General features: G+C 44.5%; 1 protein-coding gene and 1 long non-coding RNA gene across 2 annotated transcripts in view; one reads left to right on the top strand and one right to left on the bottom strand.

Moving 5' to 3' along the window:
• The window catches only part of LOC138854308 (uncharacterized), a 28,143-nt gene extending 20,435 nt beyond the window's left edge, over positions 1–7,708 (top strand). The window contains exon 2 of the long non-coding RNA XR_011393509.1: positions 7,435–7,708. This is a non-coding gene — a long non-coding RNA (uncharacterized lncRNA). The remainder of the gene's footprint in view (positions 1–7,434) is intronic.
• Positions 1–26,308, bottom strand: part of LOC128706043 (solute carrier organic anion transporter family member 74D) — a 47,898-nt gene that overhangs the window by 5,233 nt on the left and 16,357 nt on the right. Inside the window, exons 6-13 of the mRNA XM_070096676.1 lie at positions 19,338–19,478; positions 16,998–17,195; positions 7,858–8,022; positions 7,454–7,640; positions 6,781–6,919; positions 1,005–1,121; positions 556–695; positions 267–370 (exon numbers count right to left, since the gene is read on the bottom strand). Of these exons, the coding sequence (XP_069952777.1) occupies positions 267–370; positions 556–695; positions 1,005–1,121; positions 6,781–6,919; positions 7,454–7,640; positions 7,858–8,022; positions 16,998–17,195; positions 19,338–19,478 (1,191 nt within the window). The remainder of the gene's footprint in view (positions 1–266; positions 371–555; positions 696–1,004; positions 1,122–6,780; positions 6,920–7,453; positions 7,641–7,857; positions 8,023–16,997; positions 17,196–19,337; positions 19,479–26,308) is intronic.

Here is a 26,308-nt window from a genome sequence, read left to right as displayed (position 1 = left end):
ATCCACACCCAACTACACCTGCCTCAGTAATTATTCCAGGTCACTATGTGACACATAGTGACCTGAAGAATGCAGTGCGTCACACCTCATTCTTCGCCTATAAACACTGCCATTTTAACCTCTGTATGCTCGAAGAGATGAAGGTCTTGAGGACCGTAACGCTTTCTACTAAGTATGTCCTAGTGTTTGCTTACCTGTCTTTCTAAACTACCTTGTGGATACCTATTACCAAGGTTCATACCACCTCAGGTTACCTCTGCACTTACCTATGATGGCTCCCATGATTATGGGAGCTGGAATAAATCCCAGCAAACTGATGAAAACTGTGAGGGTGCCAAGTGCCAGACCCTTGTCCTCATCTGCCACTGATCTGTCGGTGGGAGAGAGACTCAGTACGTGGGAGAACGTGGGAGTACATGGGAGTACGTGGGAGAACATGGATGTACGTGGGAAGAATATTACAGGGAGGTCTCGAAGACCGTAGGGAAATTATTGTTGAAATTATATGATAATTTCTTTACATAAATGTGTGTGTGTGTGTGTGTGTGTGTTTACCTTATATGAAGAACACTTGAGCCGACTCTTCCAGTGGATGACACTGTCTTGATGATGATCTGGATGATGAGATAGTAGAAGAAAGTGTCACAGGGCTCCGGGCAGTATCCACTGGTGCAGTACCCAAGCTCCTCACCAGCCTGAGGAATAGTGGTAGTAGTAGTAGTAGTAGTATTAGTAGTAGTAGTAGTAGTAGTAGTGGTGGTGGTGGTATTTGGTGGTAATAGTGGTGGTGGTAGTTGGTGGTAGTAGTGGTGGTGGTAGTGGTGGTGGTACTAGTGGTGGTGGGGATGGTGGTAGTGGTGGTGACAATGGCAGTGAAAGTGAAGAATTTCCGGATCCAGTAGTTTGGGCCACTACCGTGTTTCGAACGGTCCAGGACCGAAACCTCATAATGGTCCAGTAAGAATCGAAACGTCCTTGACGTACATATTTCACACTACACGTACCTGAGGCTGAGGAGAGGAATGGCTGATGTTGAAGGACTCCCAGAGAAGCGCTGAGGAATTATCGTAGGATGCTGAGAGTGCTGAGGAGTTTGAGATGCACAAACACTCATTGAACACCTGCAACAGACACCTGTTAATGTAGCATTTGTTCAGTGAAATTACTGAGAACCAGGATCTCAAACTTTTCCTGGAACAAGTCTTACTCTGTTCAGAGCTTCATTTAACCCACGTTTTGCTCTGTGAAGTGCTTTATCAAGTCATGTCTCGCTCTGTGAAGAGCTTCATCAAGTCATGTCTCGCTCTGTGAAGTGCTTTATCAAGTCATGTCTCGCTCTGTGAAGAGCTTCATCAAGTCATGTCTCGCTCTGTGAAGTGCTTTATCAAGTCATGTCTCGCTCTGTGAAGTGCTTTATCAAGTCATGTCTCGCTCTGTGAAGAGCTTCATCAAGTCATGTCTTTAGAAAGGTCTAAACAAAGCGAGACGTTGCCCTCAAATAAATGCTTGTTGTTAAATGGAAGCATCCCGTGGCTTAATGGCCCCCAGCTTAGTGGTCCGAAGGGGCCAGGGCCACTATGGCCCCCTACTACTGAGTGGATCAAAAGCATTCATTCTTCACACCACTTGTTACGTTAAGGACCCGCATCAACTGCTGGAACAGACAGCTGTTGCGAGCCCCGAGCAGCAGCAGCAGAGAGAGAGAGAGAGAGAGAGAGAGAGAGAGAGAGAGAGAGAGAGAGAGAGAGAGAGAGAGAGAGAGAGAGAGAGAGAGAGAGAGAGAGAGAGAGAGAGAGAGAGCTACAAACACCCCCACCCACAACACTCCACCCCACCCACGACATCACCACCCACCCTCTCTCTCTCCTGTGAACTTCAAACCTACAAGCCTCCTCTGGGATGACTTCACACAGCAAAATAGCAAGAATATCTACGCTATCTGGCTATTGTCCCAGTAGATACTGCAGTGTTTGTGGGTATACCACAAGGGACAAAATTCTTCTTAGATGTAAGGAGCCTACTTGTTCCAACTACTGCCACACAGATTGCATTCCAGAAAAGAATTTTGTTGCAGCCAGGTTGAAAATTTCAGAAAATTTAAGGATATCCATAGTCCTGTGGTATATGTGGATACAAGCCTGGAGCTACAGGAGGAAGGTTCAGAAGTCCTACCTCAGGGACTCCTGTCCAAAGATCAAGACTGCCCTCTTGGGCTGTGTTGTAAAGTTGCAGCTAAGATAATCCGTCACAGGGAAGCACTTCATGAGCTCCTCAAATCATTAGATAACCTACAAGCTATTGTAGAAGGCCAGTGCAAGCCTGCATCAAGTGACATAAGCTGCTCAGCTGATGGTGACACTATTGACAAAGACTGGAAGTCCCACACTGAGCTTAACTCAGGGGTAAACAACTGGTGGAATTCTGTCATCGCTAAGGTCCCACAGACTGACAGATTTCAAAACACTACCTTTGGGAATCCTAACACAATTCCTCTGACCACCACAGAGGGAACAAATCCCCTTCCCAGTAACGAGGGAAGCCTTGGATCTGTTAATTCTCCTACACCTGACATCTCTGCTTCAGCCACTGCCAGTCTACTTGACAGTGCACATACCATCTCTGATCCTACACCTGTCAGCACACCTGCCGATACTATTCTAGAATCTGGTAGCAGTGCTTCGTCAGCAAGTTCTGAGCCAGGAGTTTCTCCACCAGAGAATGGTGCAGTTAATGATCAGGGAACTATCACTGCACCTGATCACCTACTGCGCCGAAGTACGAACAGCAGGGACACATCTGTCAGAACTGGTAGAGGACGGGGCAGAGGACGTGGAGGAGGACGTGGAGGAGGAAGACATCTACAGCCGTCTCACCCTCCACTAACACAGTTCCAGCGGCAGAATCTGAGGACAAATCTGCAAAACTCAGGAGGTGCAACAAATCCTAGTCCACCCTCCCAGGCACCTAGGCTGTGCTCTCGCTGTCACCGGAAGGGGCACACTGCCAACAACTGCCTGCGAGATACCAGGTGTAATTACTGCTACAAGAAAGGACATAAGGAGGACCAGTGTCGGAAGAAAAAGGAACTTGACAGACAGGGCCACCTGTTTAGAGGCCTGTTCTCAGAACAAACCAGCAGGATCTCTGAATTGGTGAACACTCTCACACGTCACCCACTTAGCTACTCCTATCCCAGCCCAGCCGGTGGGATTGTGCCTTATACAAGACCACAGACCTACATCCCTGCAGCTGCCTCAGTACCCTACTTCTCTCAAGGGCAGGCACCTTACATTCCCTACACACCCACCACCTCAAGCTGACCACTTCATCATGAGGAGCCAGTCTATCAGCATCCTGTCGGCCAACATTAGAGGTTTCATTACTAATGTTGGAGAGCTCACACATAGTTTTGTGAACACTAGACGTCCCGACATGATAGCTGTTGTTAAAACATTTTTGGATGACAGGACTCCAGAAAATTTTGCAAGAATTGCTGGCTACACCTCATGGATGAAAAGAGACAGGAAAGGGCAAGGAGGAGGTGTTGCTGTGTGCTTCTCTAAAAGTGTTCATGCCCAGCACATTGATGCTGTCACCCCTACACATCTTGAAATGATGTTCTTCAAGCTCTGTATAAACACTAGTACCTCTGTACTAGCATGTGCAATGTACAGACCTCAGTGGCAACATGCAGACCCTATCAACTTCCTAATGGAAAATATTGACTCCCTTCTGCTACAACACAACTGTCAACATATTATAATTGTTGGTGACCTCAACCAGCACCTTATACAGAGGGACTTTGATGACCTTCTTGCAGTGTTTGACATGAGAAACTTTGTTGATTTCCCTACTCATATCTCTGGCTCCTCCCTTGACCCAGTAGTGAGTGATCTGGCAGAAGGCATAGTCACTTGTCAACCCCTCGGCTATGTTGGATCGTCTGACCACAAGGCTGTTTTTACGACACTTAAGATCCCAACAGAACGAGGTGAGGAGTCCACACGCACAACCTGGCTATGGTAAAGAGGTAATTGGCCAGCCCTTTGCTCTGAGCTCGCCACCACCGACTGGAATGCTCTTCTCCAAGGGGATGTTGACAACCAAGTGAAAGCCTTCACTGGACACATCCTTAATCTACAAGAACACATTCCTCACCGGCAATATGTGACGAAGCCTACAGATCAGCCTTGGTTTGGCTTTCGTTGTAGAGAGGCTGCTACTGCTAAGTACAAAGCATGGCGAAGGTATAAGAGACATCCTACCACCTATAACAGGAACTTCCACATGCAAGCCTGTAGGCATATGGGTGATGTTCAAAAGTGGGCCATTGCTAAATGGGAGGTGGACACTAAAAGAAAGTTAGCATCAGGTAGGGTAGGCTCCAAAACCTGGTGGTCCCTGGTCAAGGACAGACAAGGTTATCTGCCTGATGAACTTATTCCACCTCTAAATCGACAGGATGGGACCACCTCTACTAGTAGTCAAGAGAAGGCGGACCTCTTTGCTGAACACTTTGCTACCAAAATGCAAGTTCCTGATCCAGCAAGGGACCCTCCTTGGCTAGCTGCAAGAACGGTGTCAAAACTGTCAATGGTGACAATAAGGCAGGAGGAGGTGCATTTCCTACTTAAATCGCTTGACCAAGAAAAGGCTGTGGGCCCAGACAAGTTGAGCCCAAGATTGTTGAGAAGATGTGCAGATCAGCTAGTAGCACCTCTAACTCGCATCTTTCAGCACTGCCTAGTACAGTGTAAATGGCCCTCTCTATGGAAAGAGGCGAATGTAGTCCCTGTTCACAAAAAGAAGAGCAGAGCAGAAATCAGCAACTACAGACCAGTGTCACTCCTGTCAATCACTGGTAAGATCCTTGAGACAATAATCTCAAGACAAATGACAGAGTTTTTTGACTACCACTCACTACTTTGTGATCGTCAATATGGCTTCAGGAAAGGTTACTCTGCTGCTGATCTGTTGTTAAACCTCTCCACTAAGTGGCACCAGTCACTGGATGAATCCAAAGTCAGCTGTGTGGTAGCACTGGACATTGCTGGTGCTTTCGACCGGGTGTGGCACCAGGGCCTCTTAGCAAATCTTCAAGCACTGGGAATTGCAGGCTCTACGCTATGTCTCCTCAGTGACTACCTTCATGGTAGATCTCTAAGTGTAGTTCTCAATGGAACGGAATCAGCAAGACATCCTATTGGGGCAAGTGTTCCACAAGGAAGCGTGCTGGGTCCATTGTTATGGAATGTCTACTTCAACGACCTTCTTCATCTCATCCCAGAATCACATGCATATGCAGACGACTGTACACTGACATTCACTTATCCAAGAGAAGAAATGCCAGCTGCTCTAAGCTACATCAATCACCAGCTAAGAGCTATATCAGCTTGGGGAAATAGATGGCAAGTAACATTTGCACCTGAGAAAACGCAAATGATGATCGTCTCTAGGCACCATGATGGTAATGCTGGTGCAGTAGTAAGGATGAATGGGAGGATGTTGACACCTGGAGAAGAAGTTGATATCCTTGGGGTGAAATTTGACTCCAAGCTAACCATGAAGAACCATGTTGTAAATCTTGCAAACAAGGCAGCCAGGAAGCTTACAGCACTTCGCCGTATCTCGCATCTGCTTGACAGTAGGGGTTGCAAGATCCTGTACGAGGCACAAGTACGCTCACACCTTGAGTATGCTCCACTTTCTTGGTTTGCCTGCCCCCCCCTCTCATCTGCGACTGCTTGACAGAGTAGAGAACAGAGCAAGACGTCTCATCTCTCGCCTGGACCCATCCTGGATAGATCTGTCATTTCAGCAGAGCCTTCAACATAGGAGGGATGTGGGTGGCCTTACTGTTATGTACAAGGCCAATATTGTCAAAATACCACACTTGGATCCACTTCGAGGACAGCGTGAAACAAGCTTTTATGCCACAAGACGGGCAGAAAGCAGCAACTTCTCTCTGGCTGTACCCTTCTCCAGAACATCACTCCATCTGAGATCATACATACCCAGGATGACTAGAGTATGGAACACATTCGTACAGCATAATGATGTCAACGAGATAAAGTCAGTTGATAAAATGAAAATGCTGGCCCACAGATGGCTCCAACTTCATCCTGTTTCCTACTTGTATGTCTCATAACAATAAAAATGCTTTCAAATGAGCTGATGTAGGTAACAGCTCTTAGCTTGCCAATAAAGTTAGGAATCCTTAACCTGTAAATAGATGTCAATAAAGCTTGGGATCCTTAACCTAGTCAAACCCTGTGTACACACAAACATTGATCTCTGGCTGAAGGAGACTCGAACCTACGAACCTTGGGACAAGGTACGCAGTGCTTTACCAATCTACCCACACTGGACAATACCTTGGCGTGTAGCTTGCGTTACACGTTTGATCCAAGGCAGCCAGCTTTCAGGGAGAAGGCTTACAGCTTTTCATCTCATCCCCTGCATGCATCAGACTTACTAGAGATTTTAACAATGCAAGGAATTCGCGAGAGCAGGCGAAATATACACAGAGATCAGTGTTTGTGTATATTTCGCCTGCTCTTGCGAATTCCTTGCATATATATATATATATATATATATATATATATATATATATATATATATATATATATATATATATATATATATATATATATATATATATATATATATATATATATATATATATATATATATATATATATATATATATATATATATATATATATATATATATATAGAGAGAGAGAGAGAGAGAGAGAGAGAGAGAAAATGAGGATTTACCATGGGGCTGACGGAGGTGTTGGCAGTGAGGCAGCCAGCGTAGCAGGGAGAGTAGAACACGGTGCTCAGATCCTGTGAGCACACGGGTGAGAACCTCTCAGAGCACCCGCACTCAGAAGAACACTCAGGCGCCGACCACCTGTAAGTGAACACAGAGGTCAGAGCCACTCAGAGCACTGAGAGGTACACTCAGGTGCCGGCCATTTCTGAACCATACCTCAAAAATCCGTGTGAAGAAAATACTGTACTTGGCTGCGTCTCCATCCTATGGTTTGTTTGCAATCGTGTCATTACGATTTCGTGTGTCTCCGTATTCAACACTCACGAACTGCACGAACAATAATAAAGGCATAAAAGCTGTAAATTATGCGTTTTTGGTTTACAACTGGAAAAGCTTTTATAAAGACACGTAAAACGCAGGAAGTCTTCATGAACAGTAATAATGGACAGTCATAGTTATAAGACTCTCTAAAAGAATTATGGTGGTGCAAATAAATGACTTCCTCACCCATCCACAGGTCTAAGATACGTTACTTCCTCACCCATCCACAGGTCTAAGATACGTTACTTCCTCACCCATCCACTGGTCTAAGATACGTTACTTCCTCACCCATCCACTGGTCTAATATACGTTACTTTCTCACCCATCCACAGGTCTAAGAACGTTACTTACCCATCAACTGGTCCAACCATAGTGAGTTTCGGGCAGCCAATAAACATGAGGACGATGAAACCAGCGGTGAGGAAGAGGGTGACGAAAATATTGTAACCTGCCACGAACTGTGGTCGTGGTCTCACCCATCTGAGGATGGCTCCACCTATACCAGTTCCCAGCACCACTGAGGCGAAACTGGCCATTCCTGCCACACACACAGGCTTTTGTTAGTGCTTTGTGTGTGTCTGTGTCTAATAAATACATTAAAATCCACAGTTTGCTTCTGGAATTACCTTCTCGAAATTTCAGACTCTAAGACCAACCAATATATATCAACCAATAAACTTATATTTCAGATTTTTATATCCAAAATATAATATTTTCTCGCTTCGTACTTCAAGCTAACTTCACCTGTGCCTTACCTGTGTAATAATTGGCTTCAGTGGCACTTTTACGGAACTGGTTTTCCAGGTACTTGGGTTTGAAGTTCCAGTAACCAGAGAGTGCCAGGATGATGACAACCGTGTTGAAGAGGTTCCCAACCCACAACTTGTTAGTGAAGAGTCGCTTCAGCGCTTTCTTCAGGTCTGTGAGGGAAGAGCAGGAAGTGAGTCCTGGATCCCATCACTTGCTCTTGATATTAGCATTATGTACAATAAAATGAAGGTGAGCGGAAGAAAGAGATGGATAATAATAATAGTAATAATAATAATAATAATAATAATAATAATAATAATAATAATAATAATAATAATAATTATTATTATTATTATTATTATTATTATTATTATTATTATTATTATTATTATTATTATTATTATTATTATTATTATTATTATTATTATTATTCTAATGAAAATAGGTAATCATGGATAGATAACCAGAAAAAGCAAGTCCCAGTAATTAACGTAATAGAAGGAGCAGTGCAAGACACAATGTACTCACTGACTAGTGATGACTCACAATGTACTCACTGACTAGTGATGACCCACAATGTACTCACTGACTAGCGATGACCCACAATGTACTCACTGACTAGTGATGACTCACAATGTACTCACTGACTAGCGATGACCCACAATGTACTCACTGACTAGTGATGACCCACAATGTACTCACTGACTAGCGATGACTCACAATGTACTCACTGACTAGTGATGACCCACAATGTACTCACTGACTAGCGATGACTCACAATGTACTCACTGACTAGCGATGACTCACAATGTACTCACTGACTAGTGATGACTCTCACAATGTACTCACTGACTAGTGATGACTCACAACGTACTCACTGACTAGTGATGACCCACAATGTACTCACTGACTAGCGATGACTCACAATGTACTCACTGACTAGTGATGACCCACAATGTACTCACTGACTAGCGATGACTCACAATGTACTCACTGACTAGCGATGACTCACAATGTACTCACTGACTAGTGATGACCCACAATGTACTCATTGACTAGCGATGACTCACAATTTACTCACTGACTAGTGATGACCCACAATGTACTCACTGACTAGCGATGACTCACAATGTACTCACTGACTAGCGATGACTCACAATGTACTCACTGACTAGTGATGACTCACAATGTACTCACTGACTAGTGATGACTCTCACAATGTACTCACTGACTAGTGATGACTCACAATGTACTCACTGACTAGTGATGACCCACAATGTACTCACTGACTAGCGATGACTCACAATGTACTCACTGACTAGTGATGACCCCACAATGTACTCAATGACTAGCGATGACTCACAATGTACTCACTGACTAGCGATGACTCACAATGTACTCACTGACTAGTGATGACTCACAATGTACTCACTGACTAGCGATGACTCACAATGTACTCACTGACTAGTGATGACTCACAATGTACTCACTGACTAGTGATGACTCACAATGTACTCACTGACTAGTGATGACTCACAATGTACTCACTGACTAGTGATGACTCACAATGTACTCACTGACTAGTGATGACTCACAATGTACTCACTGACTAGTGATGACTCACAATGTACTCACTGACAAGTGATGACTCACAATGTACTCACTGACTAGTGATGGCTCACAATGTACTCACTGACTAGTGATGACTCACAATGTACTCACTGTCTAGTGATGACTCACAATGTACTCACTGACTAGTGATGACTCACAATGTACTCACTGACTAGTGATGACTCACAATGTACTCACTGACTAGTGATGACTCACAATGTACTCACTGACTAGTGATGACTCACAATGAACTCACTGACTAGTGATGACTCACAATGTACTCACTGACTAGTGATGACACACAATGTACTCACTGACTAGTGATAACTCACAATGTACTCACTGACTAGTGATGACTCACAATGTACTCACTGACTAGTGATGACTCACAATGTACTCACTGACTAGTGATGACTCACAATGTACTCACTGACTAGTGATGACTCACAATGTACTCACTGACTAGTGATGACTCACAATGTACTCACTGACTAGTGATGACTCACAATGTACTCACTGACTAGTGATGACTCTCACTGTACTCATTGACTAGTGATGACTCACAATGTACTCACTGACTAGCAATGACTCACAATGCACTCACTGACTAGTGATGACTCTCATTGTACTCACTGACTAGTGATGACTCACAATGTACTCACTGACTAGTGATGACTCACAATGTACTAACTGACTAGTGATGACTCACAATGTACTCACTGACTAGTGATGACTCTCACAATGTACTCACTGACTAGTGATGACTCACATTGTACTCACTGACTAGTGATGACTCACAATGTACTCACTGACTAGTGATGACTCACAATGTACTCACTGACTAGTGATGACTCACAATGTACTCACTGACTAGTGATGACTCACAATGTACTCACTGACTAGTGATGACTCACAATGTACTCACTGACTAGTGATGACTCACAATGTACTCACTGACTAGTGATGACTCACAATGTACTCACTGACAAGTGATGACTCACAATGTACTCACTGACTAGTGATGGCTCACAATGTACTCACTGACTAGTGATGACTCACAATGTACTCACTGTCTAGTGATGACTCACAATGTACTCACTGACTAGTGATGACTCACAATGTACTCACTGACTAGTGATGACTCACAATGTACTCACTGACTAGTGATGACTCACAATGTACTCACTGACTAGTGATGACTCACAATGAACTCACTGACTAGTGATGACTCACAATGTACTCACTGACTAGTGATGACACACAATGTACTCACTGACTAGTGATAACTCACAATGTACTCACTGACTAGTGATGACTCACAATGTACTCACTGACTAGTGATGACTCACAATGTACTCACTGACTAGTGATGACTCACAATGTACTCACTGACTAGTGATGACTCACAATGTACTCACTGACTAGTGATAACTCACAATGTTCTCACTGACTAGTGATGACTCACAATGTACTCACTGACTAGTGATGACTCTCATTGTACTCATTGACTAGTGATGACTCACAATGTACTCACTGACTAGTAATGACTCACAATGCACTCACTGACTAGTGATGACTCTCATTGTACTCACTGACTAGTGATGACTCACAATGTACTCACTGACTAGTGATGACTCACAATGTACTCACTGACTAGTGATGACTCACAATGTACTCACTGACTAGTGATGACTCTCACAATGTACTCACTGACTAGTGATGACTCACATTGTACTCACTGACTAGTGATGACTCACAATGTACTCACTGACTAGTTGATGACTCACAATGTACTCACTGACTAGTGATGACTCACAATGTACTCACTGACTAGTGATGACTCACAATGTACTCACTGACTAGTGATGACTCACAATGTACTCACTGACTAGTGATGGCTCACAATGTACTCACTGACTAGTGATGACTCACAATGTACTCACTGACTAGTGATGACTCTCACAATGTACTCACTGACTAGTGATGACTCACAATGTACTCATTGACTAGTGATGACTCACAATGTACTCACTGACTAGTGATGACTCACAATGTACTCACTGACTAGTGATGACTCACAATGTACTCACTGACTAGTGATGACTCACAATGTACTCACTGACTAGTGATGACTCACAATGTACTCACTGACTAGTGATGACTCACAATGTACTCACTGACTAGTGATGACTCACAATGTACTCACTGACTAGTGATGACTCTCACAATCTACTCACTGACTAGCGATGACTCTCACAGTGTACTCACTGACTAGTGATGACTCTCACAATGTACTCACTGACTAGCGATGACTCTCACAATGTACTCACTGACTAGCGATGACTCTCACAATTTACTCACTGACTAGCGATGACTCTCACAATTTACTCACTGACTAGCGATGACTCACAATGTACTCACTGACTAGCGATGACTCTCACAATTTACTCACTAACTAGCGATGACTCTCACAATGTACTCACTGACTAGCGATGACTCTCACAATGTACTCACTGACTAGCGATGACTTTCACAATGTACTCACTGACTAGCGATGACTCTCACAATGTACTCACTGACTAGCGATGATTCTCACAATGTACTCACTGACTAGCGATGACTCACAATGTACTCACTGACTAGCGATGACTCTCACAATGTACTCACTGACTAGCGATGACTCTCACAATGTACTCACTGATTAGCGATGACTCACAATGTACTCACTGACTAGCGATGACTCACAATGTACTCACTGACTATCGATGACTCTCACAATGTACTCACTGACTAGCGATGACTTTCACAATGTACTCACTGACTAGCGATGACTCTCACAATGTACTCACTGACTAGCGATGATTCTCACAATGTACTCACTGACTAGCGATGACTCACAATGTACTCACTGACTAGCGATGACTCTCACAATGTACTCACTGACTAGCGATGACTCTCACAATGTACTCACTGATTAGCGATGACTCTCACAATGTACTCACTGACTAGCGATGACTCACAATGTACTCACTGACTATCGATGACTCTCACAATGTACTCACTGACTAGCGATGACTCACAATGTACTCACTGACTAGCGATGACTCACAATGTACTCACTGACTAGCGATGATTCACAATGCACTCACTGACTAGCGATGACTCACAATGTACTCGCTGACTAGCGATGACTCTCACAATGTACTCACTGACTAGCGATGACTCTCACAATGTACTCACTGACTAGTGATGACTCACAATGTACTCACTGACTAATGATGACTCACAATGTACTCACTGACTAATGATGACTCTCACAATGTACTCACTGACTAGTGATGACTCTCACAATGTACTCACTGACTAGTGATGACTCTCACAATGTACTCACTGACTAGTGATGACTCACAATGTACTCACTGACTAGTGATGACTCACAATGTACTCACTGACTAGTGATGACTCACAATTAACTCACTGACTAGTGATGACTCACAATGTACTCACTGACTAGTGATGACACACAATGTACTCACTGACTAGTGATAACTCACAATGTACTCACTGACTAGGGATGACTCACAATGTACTCACTGACTAGTGATGACTCACAATGTACTCACTGACTAGTGATGACTCACAATGTACTCACTGACTAGTGATGACTCACAATGTACTCACTGACTAGTGATGACTCACAATGTACTCACTGACTAGTGATGACTCACAATGTACTCACTGACTAGTGATGACTCATTGTACTCATTGACTAGTGATGACTCACAATGTACTCACTGACTAGTAATGACTCACAATGCACTCACTGACTAGTGATGACTCTCATTGTACTCACTGACTAGTGATGACTCACAATGTACTCACTGACTAGTGATGACTCACAATGTACTCACTGACTAGTGATGACTCACAATGTACTCACTGACTAGTGATGACTCTCACAATGTACTCACTGACTAGTGATGACTCACATTGTACTCACTGACTAGTGATGACTCACAATGTACTCACTGACTAGTGATGACTCACAATGTACTCACTGACTAGTGATGACTCACAATGTACTCACTGACTAGTGATGACTCACAATGTACTCACTGACTAGTGATGACTCACAATGTACTCACTGACTAGTGATGACTCACAATGTACTCACTGACAAGTGATGACTCACAATGTACTCACTGACTAGTGATGACTCACAATGTACTCACTGACTAGTGATGACTCACAATGTACTCACTGTCTAGTGATGACTCACAATGTACTCACTGACTAGTGATGACTCACAATGTACTCACTGACTAGTGATGACTCACAATGTACTCACTGACTAGTGATGACTCACAATGTACTCACTGACTAGTGATGACTCACAATGAACTCACTGACTAGTGATGACTCACAATGTACTCACTGACAAGTGATGACACACAATGTACTCACTGACTAGTGATAACTCACAATGTACTCACTGACTAGTGATGACTCACAATGTACTCACTGACTAGTGATGACTCACAATGTACTCACTGACTAGTGATGACTCACAATGTACTCACTGACTAGTGATGACTCACAATGTACTCACTGACTAGTGATGACTCACAATGTACTCACTGACTAGTGATGACTCACAATGTACTCACTGACTAGTGATGACTCTCATTGTACTCATTGACTAGTGATGACTCACAATGTACTCACTGACTAGTAATGACTCACAATGCACTCACTGACTAGTGATGACTCTCATTGTACTCACTGACTAGTGATGACTCACAATGTACTCACTGACTAGTGATGACTCACAATGTACTCACTGACTAGTGATGACTCACAATGTACTCACTGACTAGTGATGACTCTCACAATGTACTCACTGACTAGTGATGACTCACATTGTACTCACTGACTAGTGATGACTCACAATGTACTCACTGACTAGTTGATGACTCACAATGTACTCACTGACTAGTGATGACTCACAATGTACTCACTGACTAGTGATGACTCACAATGTACTCACTGACTAGTGATGACTCACAATGTACTCACTGACTAGTGATGACTCACAATGTACTCACTGACTAGTGATGACTCACAATGTACTCACTGACTAGTGATGACTCTCACAATGTACTCACTGACTAGTGATGACTCACAATGTACTCACTGACTAGTGATGACTCACAATGTACTCACTGACTAGTGATGACTCACAATGTACTCACTGACTAGTGATGACTCACAATGTACTCACTGACTAGTGATGACTCACAATGTACTCACTGACTAGTGATGACTCACAATGTACTCACTGACTAGTGATGACTCACAATGTACTCACTGACTAGTGATGACTCACAATGTACTCACTGACTAGTGATGACTCTCAATGTACTCACTGACTAGTGATGACTCACAATGTACTCACTGACTAGTGATGACTCTCACAATGTACTCACTGACTAGTGATGACTCACAATGTACTCACTGACTAGTGATGACTCACAATGTACTCACTGACTAGTGATGACTCACAATGTACTCACTGACTAGTGATGACTCACAATGTACTCACTGACTAGTGATGACTCACAATGTACTCACTGACTAGTGATGACTCACAATGTACTCACTGACTAGTGATGACTCACAATGTACTCACTGACTAGTGATGACTCATAATGTACTCACTGACTAGTGATGACTCTCACAATGTACTCACTGACTAGTGATGACTCACAATGTACTCACTGACTAGTGATGACTCACAATGTACTCACTGACAAGTGATGACTCACAATGTACTCGCTGACTAGTGATGACTCACAATGTACTCACTGACTAGTGATGACTCACAATGTACTCACTGACTAGTGATGACTCACAATGTACTCACTGACTAGTGATGACTCACAATGTACTCACTGACTAGTGATGACTCACAATGTACTCACTGACTAGTGATGACTCACAATGTACTCACTGACTAGTGATGACTCTCACAATGTACTCATTGACTAGCGATGACTCTCACAGTGTACTCACTGACTAGTGATGACTCTCACAATGTACTCACTGACTAGCGATGACTCTCACAATGTACTCACTGACTAGCGATGACTCTCACAATTTACTCACTGACTAGCGATGACTCTCACAATTTACTCACTGACTAGCGATGACTCACAATGTACTCACTGACTAGCGATGACTCTCACAATTTACTCACTGACTAGCGATGACTCTCACAATGTACTCACTGACTAGCGATGACTCTCACAATGTACTCACTGACTAGCGATGACTTTCACAATGTACTCACTGACTAGCGATGACTCTCACAATGTACTCACTGACTAGCGATGATTCTCACAATGTACTCACTGACTAGCGATGACTCACAATGTACTCACTGACTAGCGATGACTCTCACAATGTACTCACTGACTAGCGATGACTCTCACAATGTACTCACTGACTAGCGATGACTCACAATGTACTCACTGACTAGCGATGACTCTCACAATGTACTCACTGACTAGCGATGACTCACAATGTACTCACTGACTATCGATGACTCTCACAATGTACTCACTGACTAGCGATGACTCACAATGTACTCACTGACTAGCGATGACTCACAATGTACTCACTGACTAGCGATGATTCACAATGTACTCACTGACTAGCGATGACTCACAATGTACTCACTGACTAGCGATGACTCTCACAATGTACTCACTGACTAGCGATGACTCTCACAATGTACTCACTGACTAGTGATGACTCACAATGTACTCACTGACTAATGATGACTCTCACAATGTACTCACTGACTAATGATGACTCACAATGTACTCACTGACTAATGATGACTCTCACAATGTACTCACTGACTAATGATGACTCACAATGCACTCACTGACTAATGATGACTCTCACAATGTACTCACTGACTAGCGATGACTCTCACAATGTACTCACTGACTAGTGATGACTCTTACAATTTACTCACTGACTAATGATGACTCACAATGTACTCACTGACTAGCGATGACTCTCACAATGTACTCACTGACTAATGATGACTCACAATGTACTCACGGACTAGTGATGACTCTCACAATGTACTCACTGACTAATGATGACTCTCACAATGTACTCACTGACTAATGATGACTCTCACAATGTACTCACTGACTAGTGATGACTCTCACAATGTACTCACTGACTAATGATGACTCTTACAATGTACTCACTGACTAGTGATGACTCTCACAATGTACTCACTGACTAATGATGACTCTTACAATGTACTCACTGACTAGTGATGACTCTCACAATGTACTCACTGACTAATGATGACTCTTACAATGTACTCACGGACTAGTGATGACTCTCACAATGTACTCACGGACTAGTGATGACTCTCACAATGTACTCACGGACTAGTGATGACTCTTACAATGTACTCACGGACTAGTGATGACTCTCAGGGTATACTCACTGGCTAGGGTTGGTTTGGACTCTAGTTTCTTGGACTTCGCGAGAGTAGCGAAGTACTGAACACCTCGCTTGTTGTTATCCTTGTCAGCCTGTCTGAGAGCTTTCTTAGCCTCTCTGTTCAGTGTTGACGGCAGCTTACGTGGGAAGAAGAACAAGAGGGAACCCAAGAACAGCAGTCCACACCCGATGAACAGGTAGCCTGCAGGTGGTAGTCGTTAGTAGTGGTGGTAGTAGTAGTTGTTGTGGTAATATTAAGAGTGGAATCTATGAGAGTGGTAATGTAAACAATATATATATACGTATATTATATTATCACACTGGCCGATTCCCACCAAGGCAGGGTGACCCGAAAAAGAAAAACTTTCACCATCATTCACTCCATCACTGTCTTGCCAGAAGGGTGCTTTACACTACAGTTTTTAAACTGCAACATTAACACCCCTCCTTCAGAGTGCAGGCACTGTACTTCCCATCTCCAGGACTCAAGTCCGGCCTGCCGGTTTCCCTGAACCCCTTCATAAATGTTACTTTGCTCACACTCCAACAGCACGTCAAGTATTAAAAACCATTTGTCTCCATTCACTCCTATCAAACACGCTCACGCATGCCTGCTGGAAGTCCAAGCCCCTCGCACACAAAACCTCCTTTACCCCCTCCCTCCAACCTTTCCTAGGCCAACCCCTACCCCGCCTTCCTTCCACTACAGACTGATACACTCTTGAAGTCACTCTGTTTCGCTCCATTCTCTCTACATGTCCGAACCACCTCAACAACCCTTCCTCAGCCCTCTGGACAACAGTTTTGGTAATCCCGCACCTCCTCCTAACTTCCAAACTACGAATTCTCTGCATTATATTCACACCACACATTGCCCTCAGACATGACATCTCCACTGCCTCCAGCCTTCTCCTCGCTGCAACATTCATCACCCATGCTTCACACCCATATAAGAGTGTTGGTAAAACTATACTCTCATACATTCCCCTCTTTGCCTCCAAGGACAAAGTTCTTTGTCTCCACAGACTCCTTTTCCCCTCATCAATTCTATGATTCACCTCATCTTTCATAGACCCATCCGCTGACACGTCCACTCCCAAATATCTGAATACATTCACCTCCTCCATACTCTCTCCCTCCAATCTGATATCCAATCTTTCATCACCTAATCTTTTTGTTATCCTCATAACCTTACTCTTTCCTGTATTCACTTTCAATTTTCTTCTTTTGCACACCCTACCAAATTCATCTACCAATCTCTGCAACTTCTCTCTCTCTCTCTCTCTCTCTCTCTCTCTCTCTCTCTCTCTCTATATATATATATATATATATATATATATATATATATATATATATATATATATATATATATATATATATATATATATATATATATAGAGAGAGAGAGAGAGAGAGAGAGAGAGAGAGAGAGGAATTCGCAAGGAATTCGCAAGAGCAGGCGAAATATACACAAACACTGATCTCTGGCTGAAGGAGACTCGAACCTACGAACCTTGGGACAAGGTACGCAGTGCTTTACCAATCTACCCACACTGGACAATACCTTGGCGTGTAGCTAGCACTACACGTTTGATCCAAGGCAGCCAGCTTTCAGGGAGAAGGCTTACAGCTTTTCATCTCATCCCCTGCATGCATCAGCCATCCTAGAGATATTAACAATGCAAGGAATTCGCAAGAGCAGGCGAAATATACACAAACACTGATCTCTGTGTATATTTCGCCTGCTCTCGCGAATTCCTTGCATTGTTAAAATCTCTAGTAAGTCTGATGCATGCAGGGGATGAGATGAAAAGCTGTAAGCCTTCTCCCTGAAAGCTGGCTGCCTTGGATCAAACGTGTAGCGCAAGCTACACGCCAAGGTATTGTCCAGTGTGGGTAGATTGGTAAAGCACTGCGTACCTTGTCCCAAGGTTCGTAGGTTCGAGTCTCCTTCAGCCAGAGATCAGTGTTTATATATATATATATATATATATATATATATATATATATATATATATATATATATATATATATATATATATATATATATATATATATATGAAAGACAAACTACTGGGGTGGAAATCTTTAGAGAGAGAGAGAGGGGGGGGGAGAGAGAGAGAGAGAGAGAGAGAGAGAGAGTTTAATTTCATATTATCTACAAAATACAAATTAATATAAATGGTCGTTGTATATAGTTTTTATAACTTATTTTATATCATTTATATTAAAACCTCGGGTAATTTATATACATGAAAGCCGCTCACAGGATGCTAGCAGGACCAGCATCCTAGCAGGATGAATAATTACCTAGTAACTCTCTACTAGGAAGTACTATCCTTACCTAGCCACCAGGCACCTAGCCAACGAGGGTCCTTCCTGGTGAGGTTGGGACTCTGGCTGGGGTCTATCCACAAGGAGAGGCACTTACCACCCACCAGGTAACCCAAGACAGGTCCCAAGATCCTCAAGAGCAGAGTGAAAGCTGCGGGAGAAGAGTTAATGTTAGGTTCCTCTTGTCAACCCATGGTAGGACAGGAGGTTCTTTCGTCAACTCATGGTAGATCAGGAGGTTGTCCTGTGAACCCATGGTAGATCAGGAGGTTGTCCTGTCAACCCATGGTGGATCAGGAGGTTGTCCTGTCAACCCATGGTAGAGCAGGAGGTTGTCCTGTCAACCCATGGTAGATCAGGAGGTTATCCTGTCAACCCATGGTAGATCAGGAGGTTATCCTGTCAACCCATGGTAGATCAGGAGGTTATCCTGTCAACCCATGGTAGATCAGGAGGTTGTCCTGTCAACCCATGGTAGATCAGGAGGTTGTCCTGTCAACCCATGGTAGATCAGGAGGTTGTCCTGTCAACCCATGGTAGATCAGGAGGTTGTCCTGTCAACCCATGGTAGATCAGGAGGTTGTCCTGTCAACCCATAGTAGGACACTAATGTATCCTGTATGTTTCGAAGGGCACTCAGAGAACCTTCCTGACCTTGGAAGGACTCTCAGTGAACCTTCCTGACCTTGGAAGGTCACTCAGTGAACCTTCCTGACCTTGGAAGGACTCTCAGTGAACCTTCCTGACCTTGGAAGGGCACTCAGTGAACCTTCCTGACCTTGGAAGGGCACTCAGTGAACCTTCCTGACCTTGGAAGGGCACTCATTGAACCTTCCTGACCTTGGAAGGGCACTCATTGAACCTTCCTGACCTTGGAAGGACACCAAAATATGTTAAGTAAAAGGACACAAGTGCAACTAATGTGACATTTAATTTTGGCAACGTTTCGCTCTCCAGGAACTTTATCAAGTTCCTGGACTGTTCTTAGAAGAATGGAATGTTTGACGTAGTCCCTAGCAATCAGTCCCACACTGCTGACTTCAACTGTTATAGTTGAGGTGATTATTCTGTCAATCAGAGCATGTGGGGGACCGCAACACGTGTGGAAGAGCCATGTGGGTGTGTTATCTAATGATGTGGTCGGCAGGGCAATCAGATTACCAGCTCCGGCCGCTCAGGTGACTTTATCAGGGATGATAGAAGAAACGCACACACTGACTTTATTTTTTTACCTGATTGTGGCTGATCACTGTAAGTATAGCGTCTGTGATTATTATTATAATCAAAAAGAAGCGCTAAACCACAAGGGCTATACATCGAATAGTGTCTGTGAGAAGTGTCTCTTTTAAGACTGCCATCCCCACGAGCCTCTTTGAGGCGGGGTAGATGGCAGACCAGAGGCCTAGCTTCTCCCTACGAGCCCCGTGAGGGCGGGGAATGTGGCTAGGCCTGGGGACACTTGGTCCCAAAGATGAGGGGGTACTTTTACCTCCTCCCATGGGAGACGTAAGTCTCGAGACACTCCCCAGATAGGGAGCCAAGGCCGGGTCACCACTACTTGGAAAAGACCCGGGCCGGAAGAATACCGGCGAAAAAAAAACAAAAAAAAAAGTGTCTCTTTCTGAGAGACTGTTGAGGCACTCTTGATCAACCTGCCTTCGCTACCGTGTTCTTGTACTCCCGTGTTCTTGTACTCCAGTGTTCTTGTACTCCCGTGTTCTTGTACTCCAGTGTTCTTGTACTCCCGTGTTCTTGTACTCCAGTGTTCTTGTACTCCCGTGTTCTTGTACTCCAGTGTTCTTGTACTCCCGTGTTCTTGTACTCCAGTGTTCTTGTACTCCCGTGTTCTTGTACTCCCGTGTTCTTGTACTCCAGTGTTCTTGTACTCCCGGGTACTTGTACTCCTGTGTTCTTGTACTCCCGGGTACTTGTACTCCCGTGTTCTTGTACTCCCGGGTACTTGTACTCCTGTGTTCTTGTACTCCCGTGTACTTGTACTCCCGTGTTCTTGTACTCCCGGGTACTTGTACTCCTGTGTTCTTGTACTCCCGGGTACTTGTACTCCCGTGTTCTTGTACTCCCGGGTACTTGTACTCCTGTGTTCTTGTACTCCCGGGTACTTGTACTCCTGTGTTCTTGTACTCCCGGGTACTTGTACTCCCGTGTTCTTGTACTCCCGGGTACTTGTACTCCTGTGTTCTTGTACTCCCGGGTACTTGTACTCCCGTGTTCTTGTACTCCAGTGTACTTGTACTCCAGTGTTCTTGTACTCCCGTGTTCTTGTACTCCAGTGTTCTTGTACTCCCGTGTTCTTGTACTCCCGTGTTCTTGTACTCCCGTGTTCTTGTACTCCCGTGTACTTGTACTCCTGTGTTCTTGTACTCCAGTGTTCTTGTACTCCCGTGTTCTTGTACTCCAGTGTTCTTGTACTCCCGTGTTCTTGTACTCCCGTGTACTTGTACTCCTGTGTTCTTGTACTCCTGTGTTCTTGTACTCCCGTGTACTTGAACTCCCGTGTACTTGTACTCCTGTGTTCTTGTACTCCCGGGTACTTGTACTCCCGTGTACTTGTACTCCTGTGTTCTTGTACTCCCGGGTACTTGTACTCCTGTGTTCTTGTACTCCCGTGTACTTGTACTCCTGTACCCTCCAAGTGCACTTGTAACTTCCCGTGTCTCCTTGCAATTCCCGGTTGTCCTTGCACCCCGTGCCAATGCACCCGTTGTAACTTGTAATTCTGCAAGTGCTTTGTAATTCCGGGTGTCTTGTAATTCCTGCACTTGTAACTCTGTGTTCTTGTGCAACTCCCTGCAAGATCAGGACCCTGTAACTTGTACCTCCTGCAACTTTACTCCTGTGTTCTTATTCCGTGTACTTGTAATTCTGTGTTACTTGTACTCCCTGTGTAATTTGTAACTTCCTGTAATTTGTACTTCCCGTGTACTTAATTCTTGTGTTCTTGTGCAATTTCTAAAAATTTGTAACTTCCTGGTGTTCTTTGTACTCCCTGCAGTACTTGTAGTAATTCCTCGTGTAACTTTGGTAATTCTGCATTGTAATCTCGTGCAATTTGTAATTCCGTGTACTTACTCCTGTGTTCTTGTAATTCCGGCACTTGTAATTCCTGTGTTCTTGTAATTCCTCTGTACTTTGTACTCATGTGTTCTGTATCCGTTGCAATGTACTCCCTGTGTACTTGTACTCCTGCATTTAGACTGTGGTAATTTGTACCCTGTGTTCTTGTAATTCCGGCACTTGTACTCCTGTGTTCTTGTACTCCCTTGTACTCCCGTGTACTTGAACTCCCGTGTACTTGTACTCCTGTGTTCTTGTACTCCCGGGTACTTGTACTCCCGGGTACTTGTACTCCTGTGTTCTTGTACTCCCGGGTACTTGTACTCCCGTGTACTTGTACTCCCGTGTACTTGTACACCTGTGTTAGACCCTGTGTACTTAGAATTCCTGTGTTCTTGTACCCCCAATGCAATTCCGTGTCTTGCAATCTTCCATTTGTACCCTGTGTTCCTTGCACCTGTTGTACTTGTACTCCCTGTGTTCCTTGTACTCCCGGGCAATGTAATTCCTTGTGTTCTGTACCCGTGCCCAATTTGCCCTGCAGTTCTTGTACTTGTACTCCTGTGTTCTTGTACTTACTTGTACTCCTGTGTTCTTGTACTCCCGGGTACTTGTACTCCCGTGTACTTGTACTCCCGTGTACTTGTACTCCTGTGTTCTTGTACTCCCGTGTACTTGTACTCCTGTGTTCTTGTACTCCCGGGTACTTGTACTCCCGTGTGTACTCCCGTGTACTTGTACTCCTGTGTTCTTGTACTTCCCGTGTACTTGTACTCCTGTGTTCTTTACTTCCCGCACATGTACCCCGTGTTCTGCAATCCCGGGCAATTTGCACTCCCAGGTTCTTGCCACCCCGGCACTTGTACCCTGTGTTCCTTGCACCCCCGTTGTAATTGTAATTCCTGTGTTCTTGTACTCCCGTGTACTTGTACTCCTGTATTCTTGTACTCCCGTGTACTTGTACTCCTGTGTTCTTGTACTCCCGTGTACTTGTACTCCTGTGTTCTTGTACTCCCGTGTACTTGTACTCCTGTGTTCTTGTACTCCCGGGTATTGTACTCCTGTGTTCTTGTACTCCCGGGTACTTGTACTCCCGTGTTCTTGTACTCCCGGGTACTTGTAATTCCGTGTTGTTGCAATCCCGGCAATGCACCCTGTGTTCCTTGCACCCTGGTGCACTTGTGAATTCCTGTGTTCCCTTGTACTCCCGGGTACTTGTAACTTCCGTGTGTTACTTCCTGGTACCCTTGGGTACTTCCTGTGTTCTTGCACTCCTGCAATGCAGTTAATCCTTGTAATTTTGCAATCCCTCCGGTGCTTACTTCCTGTGTTCTTGCACTCCCGGCATGCACTCCTGTTGTTCTTGCAATTCCCGGGTACTTGTACTCCTGTGTTCTTGTACTCCCGGGTACTTGTACTCCCGTGTTCTTGTACTCCAGTGTACTTGTACTCCAGTGTTCTTGTACTCCCGTGTTCTTGTACTCCAGTGTTCTTGTACTCCCGTGTTCTTGTACTCCCGTGTTCTTGTACTCCCGTGTTCTTGTACTCCCGTGTACTTGTACTCCTGTGTTCTTGTACTCCAGTGTTCTTGTACTCCCGTGTTCTTGTACTCCAGTGTTCTTGTACTCCTGTACTCTTGTACTCCTGTACTTCTGTACTCCTGTACTCCTGTACTCCTGTACTCCTGTACTTCTGTACTCCTGTACTTCTGTACTCCTGTACTCTTGTACTCCCGGGTACTTGTACTCCCGTGTACTTGTACTCCTGTGTTCTTGTACTCCCGGGTACTTGTACTCCTGTGTTCTTGTACTCCCGTGTACTTGTACTCCTGTGTTCTTGTACTCCTGTGTTCTTGTACTCCCGTGTTCTTGTACTCCCGTGTACTTGTACTCCTGTGTTCTTGTACTCCTGTGTTCTTGTACTCCCGTGTACTTGAACTCCCGTGTACTTGTACTCCTGTGTTCTTGTACTCCCGGGTACTTGTACTCCCGGGTACTTGTACTCCTGTGTTCTTGTACTCCCGGGTACTTGTACTCCCGTGTACTTGTACTCCCGTGTACTTGTACACCTGTGTTCTTGTACTCCCGTGTACTTGTACTCCTGTGTTCTTGTACTCCCGGGTACTTGTACTCCCGTGTTCTTGTACTCCCGGGTACTTGTACTCCTGTGTTCTTGTACTCCCGTGTACTTGTACTCCTGTGTTCTTGTACTCCCGTGTACTTGTACTCCTGTATTCTTGTACTCCCGTGTACTTGTACTCCTGTGTTCTTGTACTCCCGTGTACTTGTACTCCTGTGTTCTTGTACTCCCGTGTACTTTGTAACTTCCTGTGTTCTTGTTCTTGTACTCCCGTGTACTTGTACTCCTGTGTTCTTGTACTCCCGGGTACTTGTACTCCTGTGTTCTTGTACTCCCGGGTACTTGTACTCCTGTGTTCTTGTACTCCCGTGTACTTGTACTCCTGTGTTCTTGTACTCCCGTACTTGTACTTGTACTCCTGTGTTCTTGTACTCCCGGGTACTTGTACTCCTGTGTTCTTGTACTCCCGTGTACTTGTACTCCTGTGTTCTTGTACTCCCGGGTACTTGTACTCCTGTGTTCTTGTACTCCCGGGTACTTGTACTCCTGTGTTCTTGTACTCCCGTGTACTTGTACTCCTGTGTTCTTGTACTCCCGTGTACTTGTACTCCTGTGTTCTTGTACTCCCGGGTACTTGTACTCCTGTGTTCTTGTACTCCCGGGTACTTGTACTCCTGTGTTCTTGTACTCCCGTGTACTTGTACTCCTGTGTTCTTGTACTCCCGGGTACTTGTACTCCTGTGTTCTTGTACTCCCGTGTACTTGTACTCCTGTGTTCTTGTACTCCCGTGTACTTGTACTCCTGTGTTCTTGTACTCCCGTGTACTTGTACTCCAGGGTACTTGTACTCCTGTACTCCCGGGTGTACTCCTGTGTTCTTGTACTCCCGGGTACTTGTACTCCTGTGTTCTTGTACTCCCGGGTACTTGTACTCCTGTGTTCTTGTACTCCCGTGTACTTGTACTCCTGTGTTCTTGTACTCCCGTGTACTTGTACTCCTGTGTTCTTGTACTCCCGTGTACTTGTACTCCTGTGTTCTTGTACTCCCGTGTACTTGTACTCCTGTGTTCTTGTACTCCCGGGTACTTGTACTCCTGTGTTCTTGTACTCCCGTGTACTTGTACTCCTGTGTTCTTGTACTCCCGGGTACTTGTACTCCTGTGTTCTTGTACTCCCGGGTACTTGTACTCCTGTGTTCTTGTACTCCCGGGTACTTGTACTCCTGTGTTCTTGTACTCCCGTGTACTTGTACTCCTGTGTTCTTGTACTCCCGGGTACTTGTACTCCTGTGTTCTTGTACTCCCGTGTACTTGTACTCATGTGTTCTTGTACTCCCGTGTACTTGTACTTCTGTGTTCTTGTACTCCCGGGTGTACTCCTGTGTTCTTGTACTCCCGTGTACTTGTACTCCTGTGTTCTTGTACTCCCGGGTACTTGTACTCCTGTGTTCTTGTACTCCCGTGTACTTGTACTCCCGTGTACTTGTACTCCCGTGTACTTGTACTCCCGTGTACTTGTACTCCCGTGTACTTGTACTCCTGTGTTCTTGTACTCCCGTGTACTTGTACTCCCGTGTACTTGTACTCCCGTGTACTTGTACTCCCGTGTACTTGTACTCCTGTGTTCTTGTACTCCCGTGTACTTGTACTCCTGTGTTCTTGTACTCCCGTGTACTTGTACTCCTGTGTTCTTGTACTCCCGTGTACTTGTACTCCTGTGTTCTTGTACTCCCGGTACTTGTACTCCTGTGTTCTTGTACTCCCGGGTACTTGTACTCCTGTGTTCTTGTACTCCCGTGTACTTGTACTCCTGTGTTCTTGTACTCCC

The sequence above is a fragment of the Cherax quadricarinatus genome, chromosome 54 (genome assembly GCF_038502225.1).
Source record: "Cherax quadricarinatus isolate ZL_2023a chromosome 54, ASM3850222v1, whole genome shotgun sequence".
Taxonomy (NCBI): Eukaryota; Metazoa; Arthropoda; class Malacostraca; order Decapoda; family Parastacidae; genus Cherax; species Cherax quadricarinatus.
The sequence above is the reverse complement of the archived record's forward strand: the minus strand, read 5'-3'. Positions and strand labels throughout refer to the sequence as shown.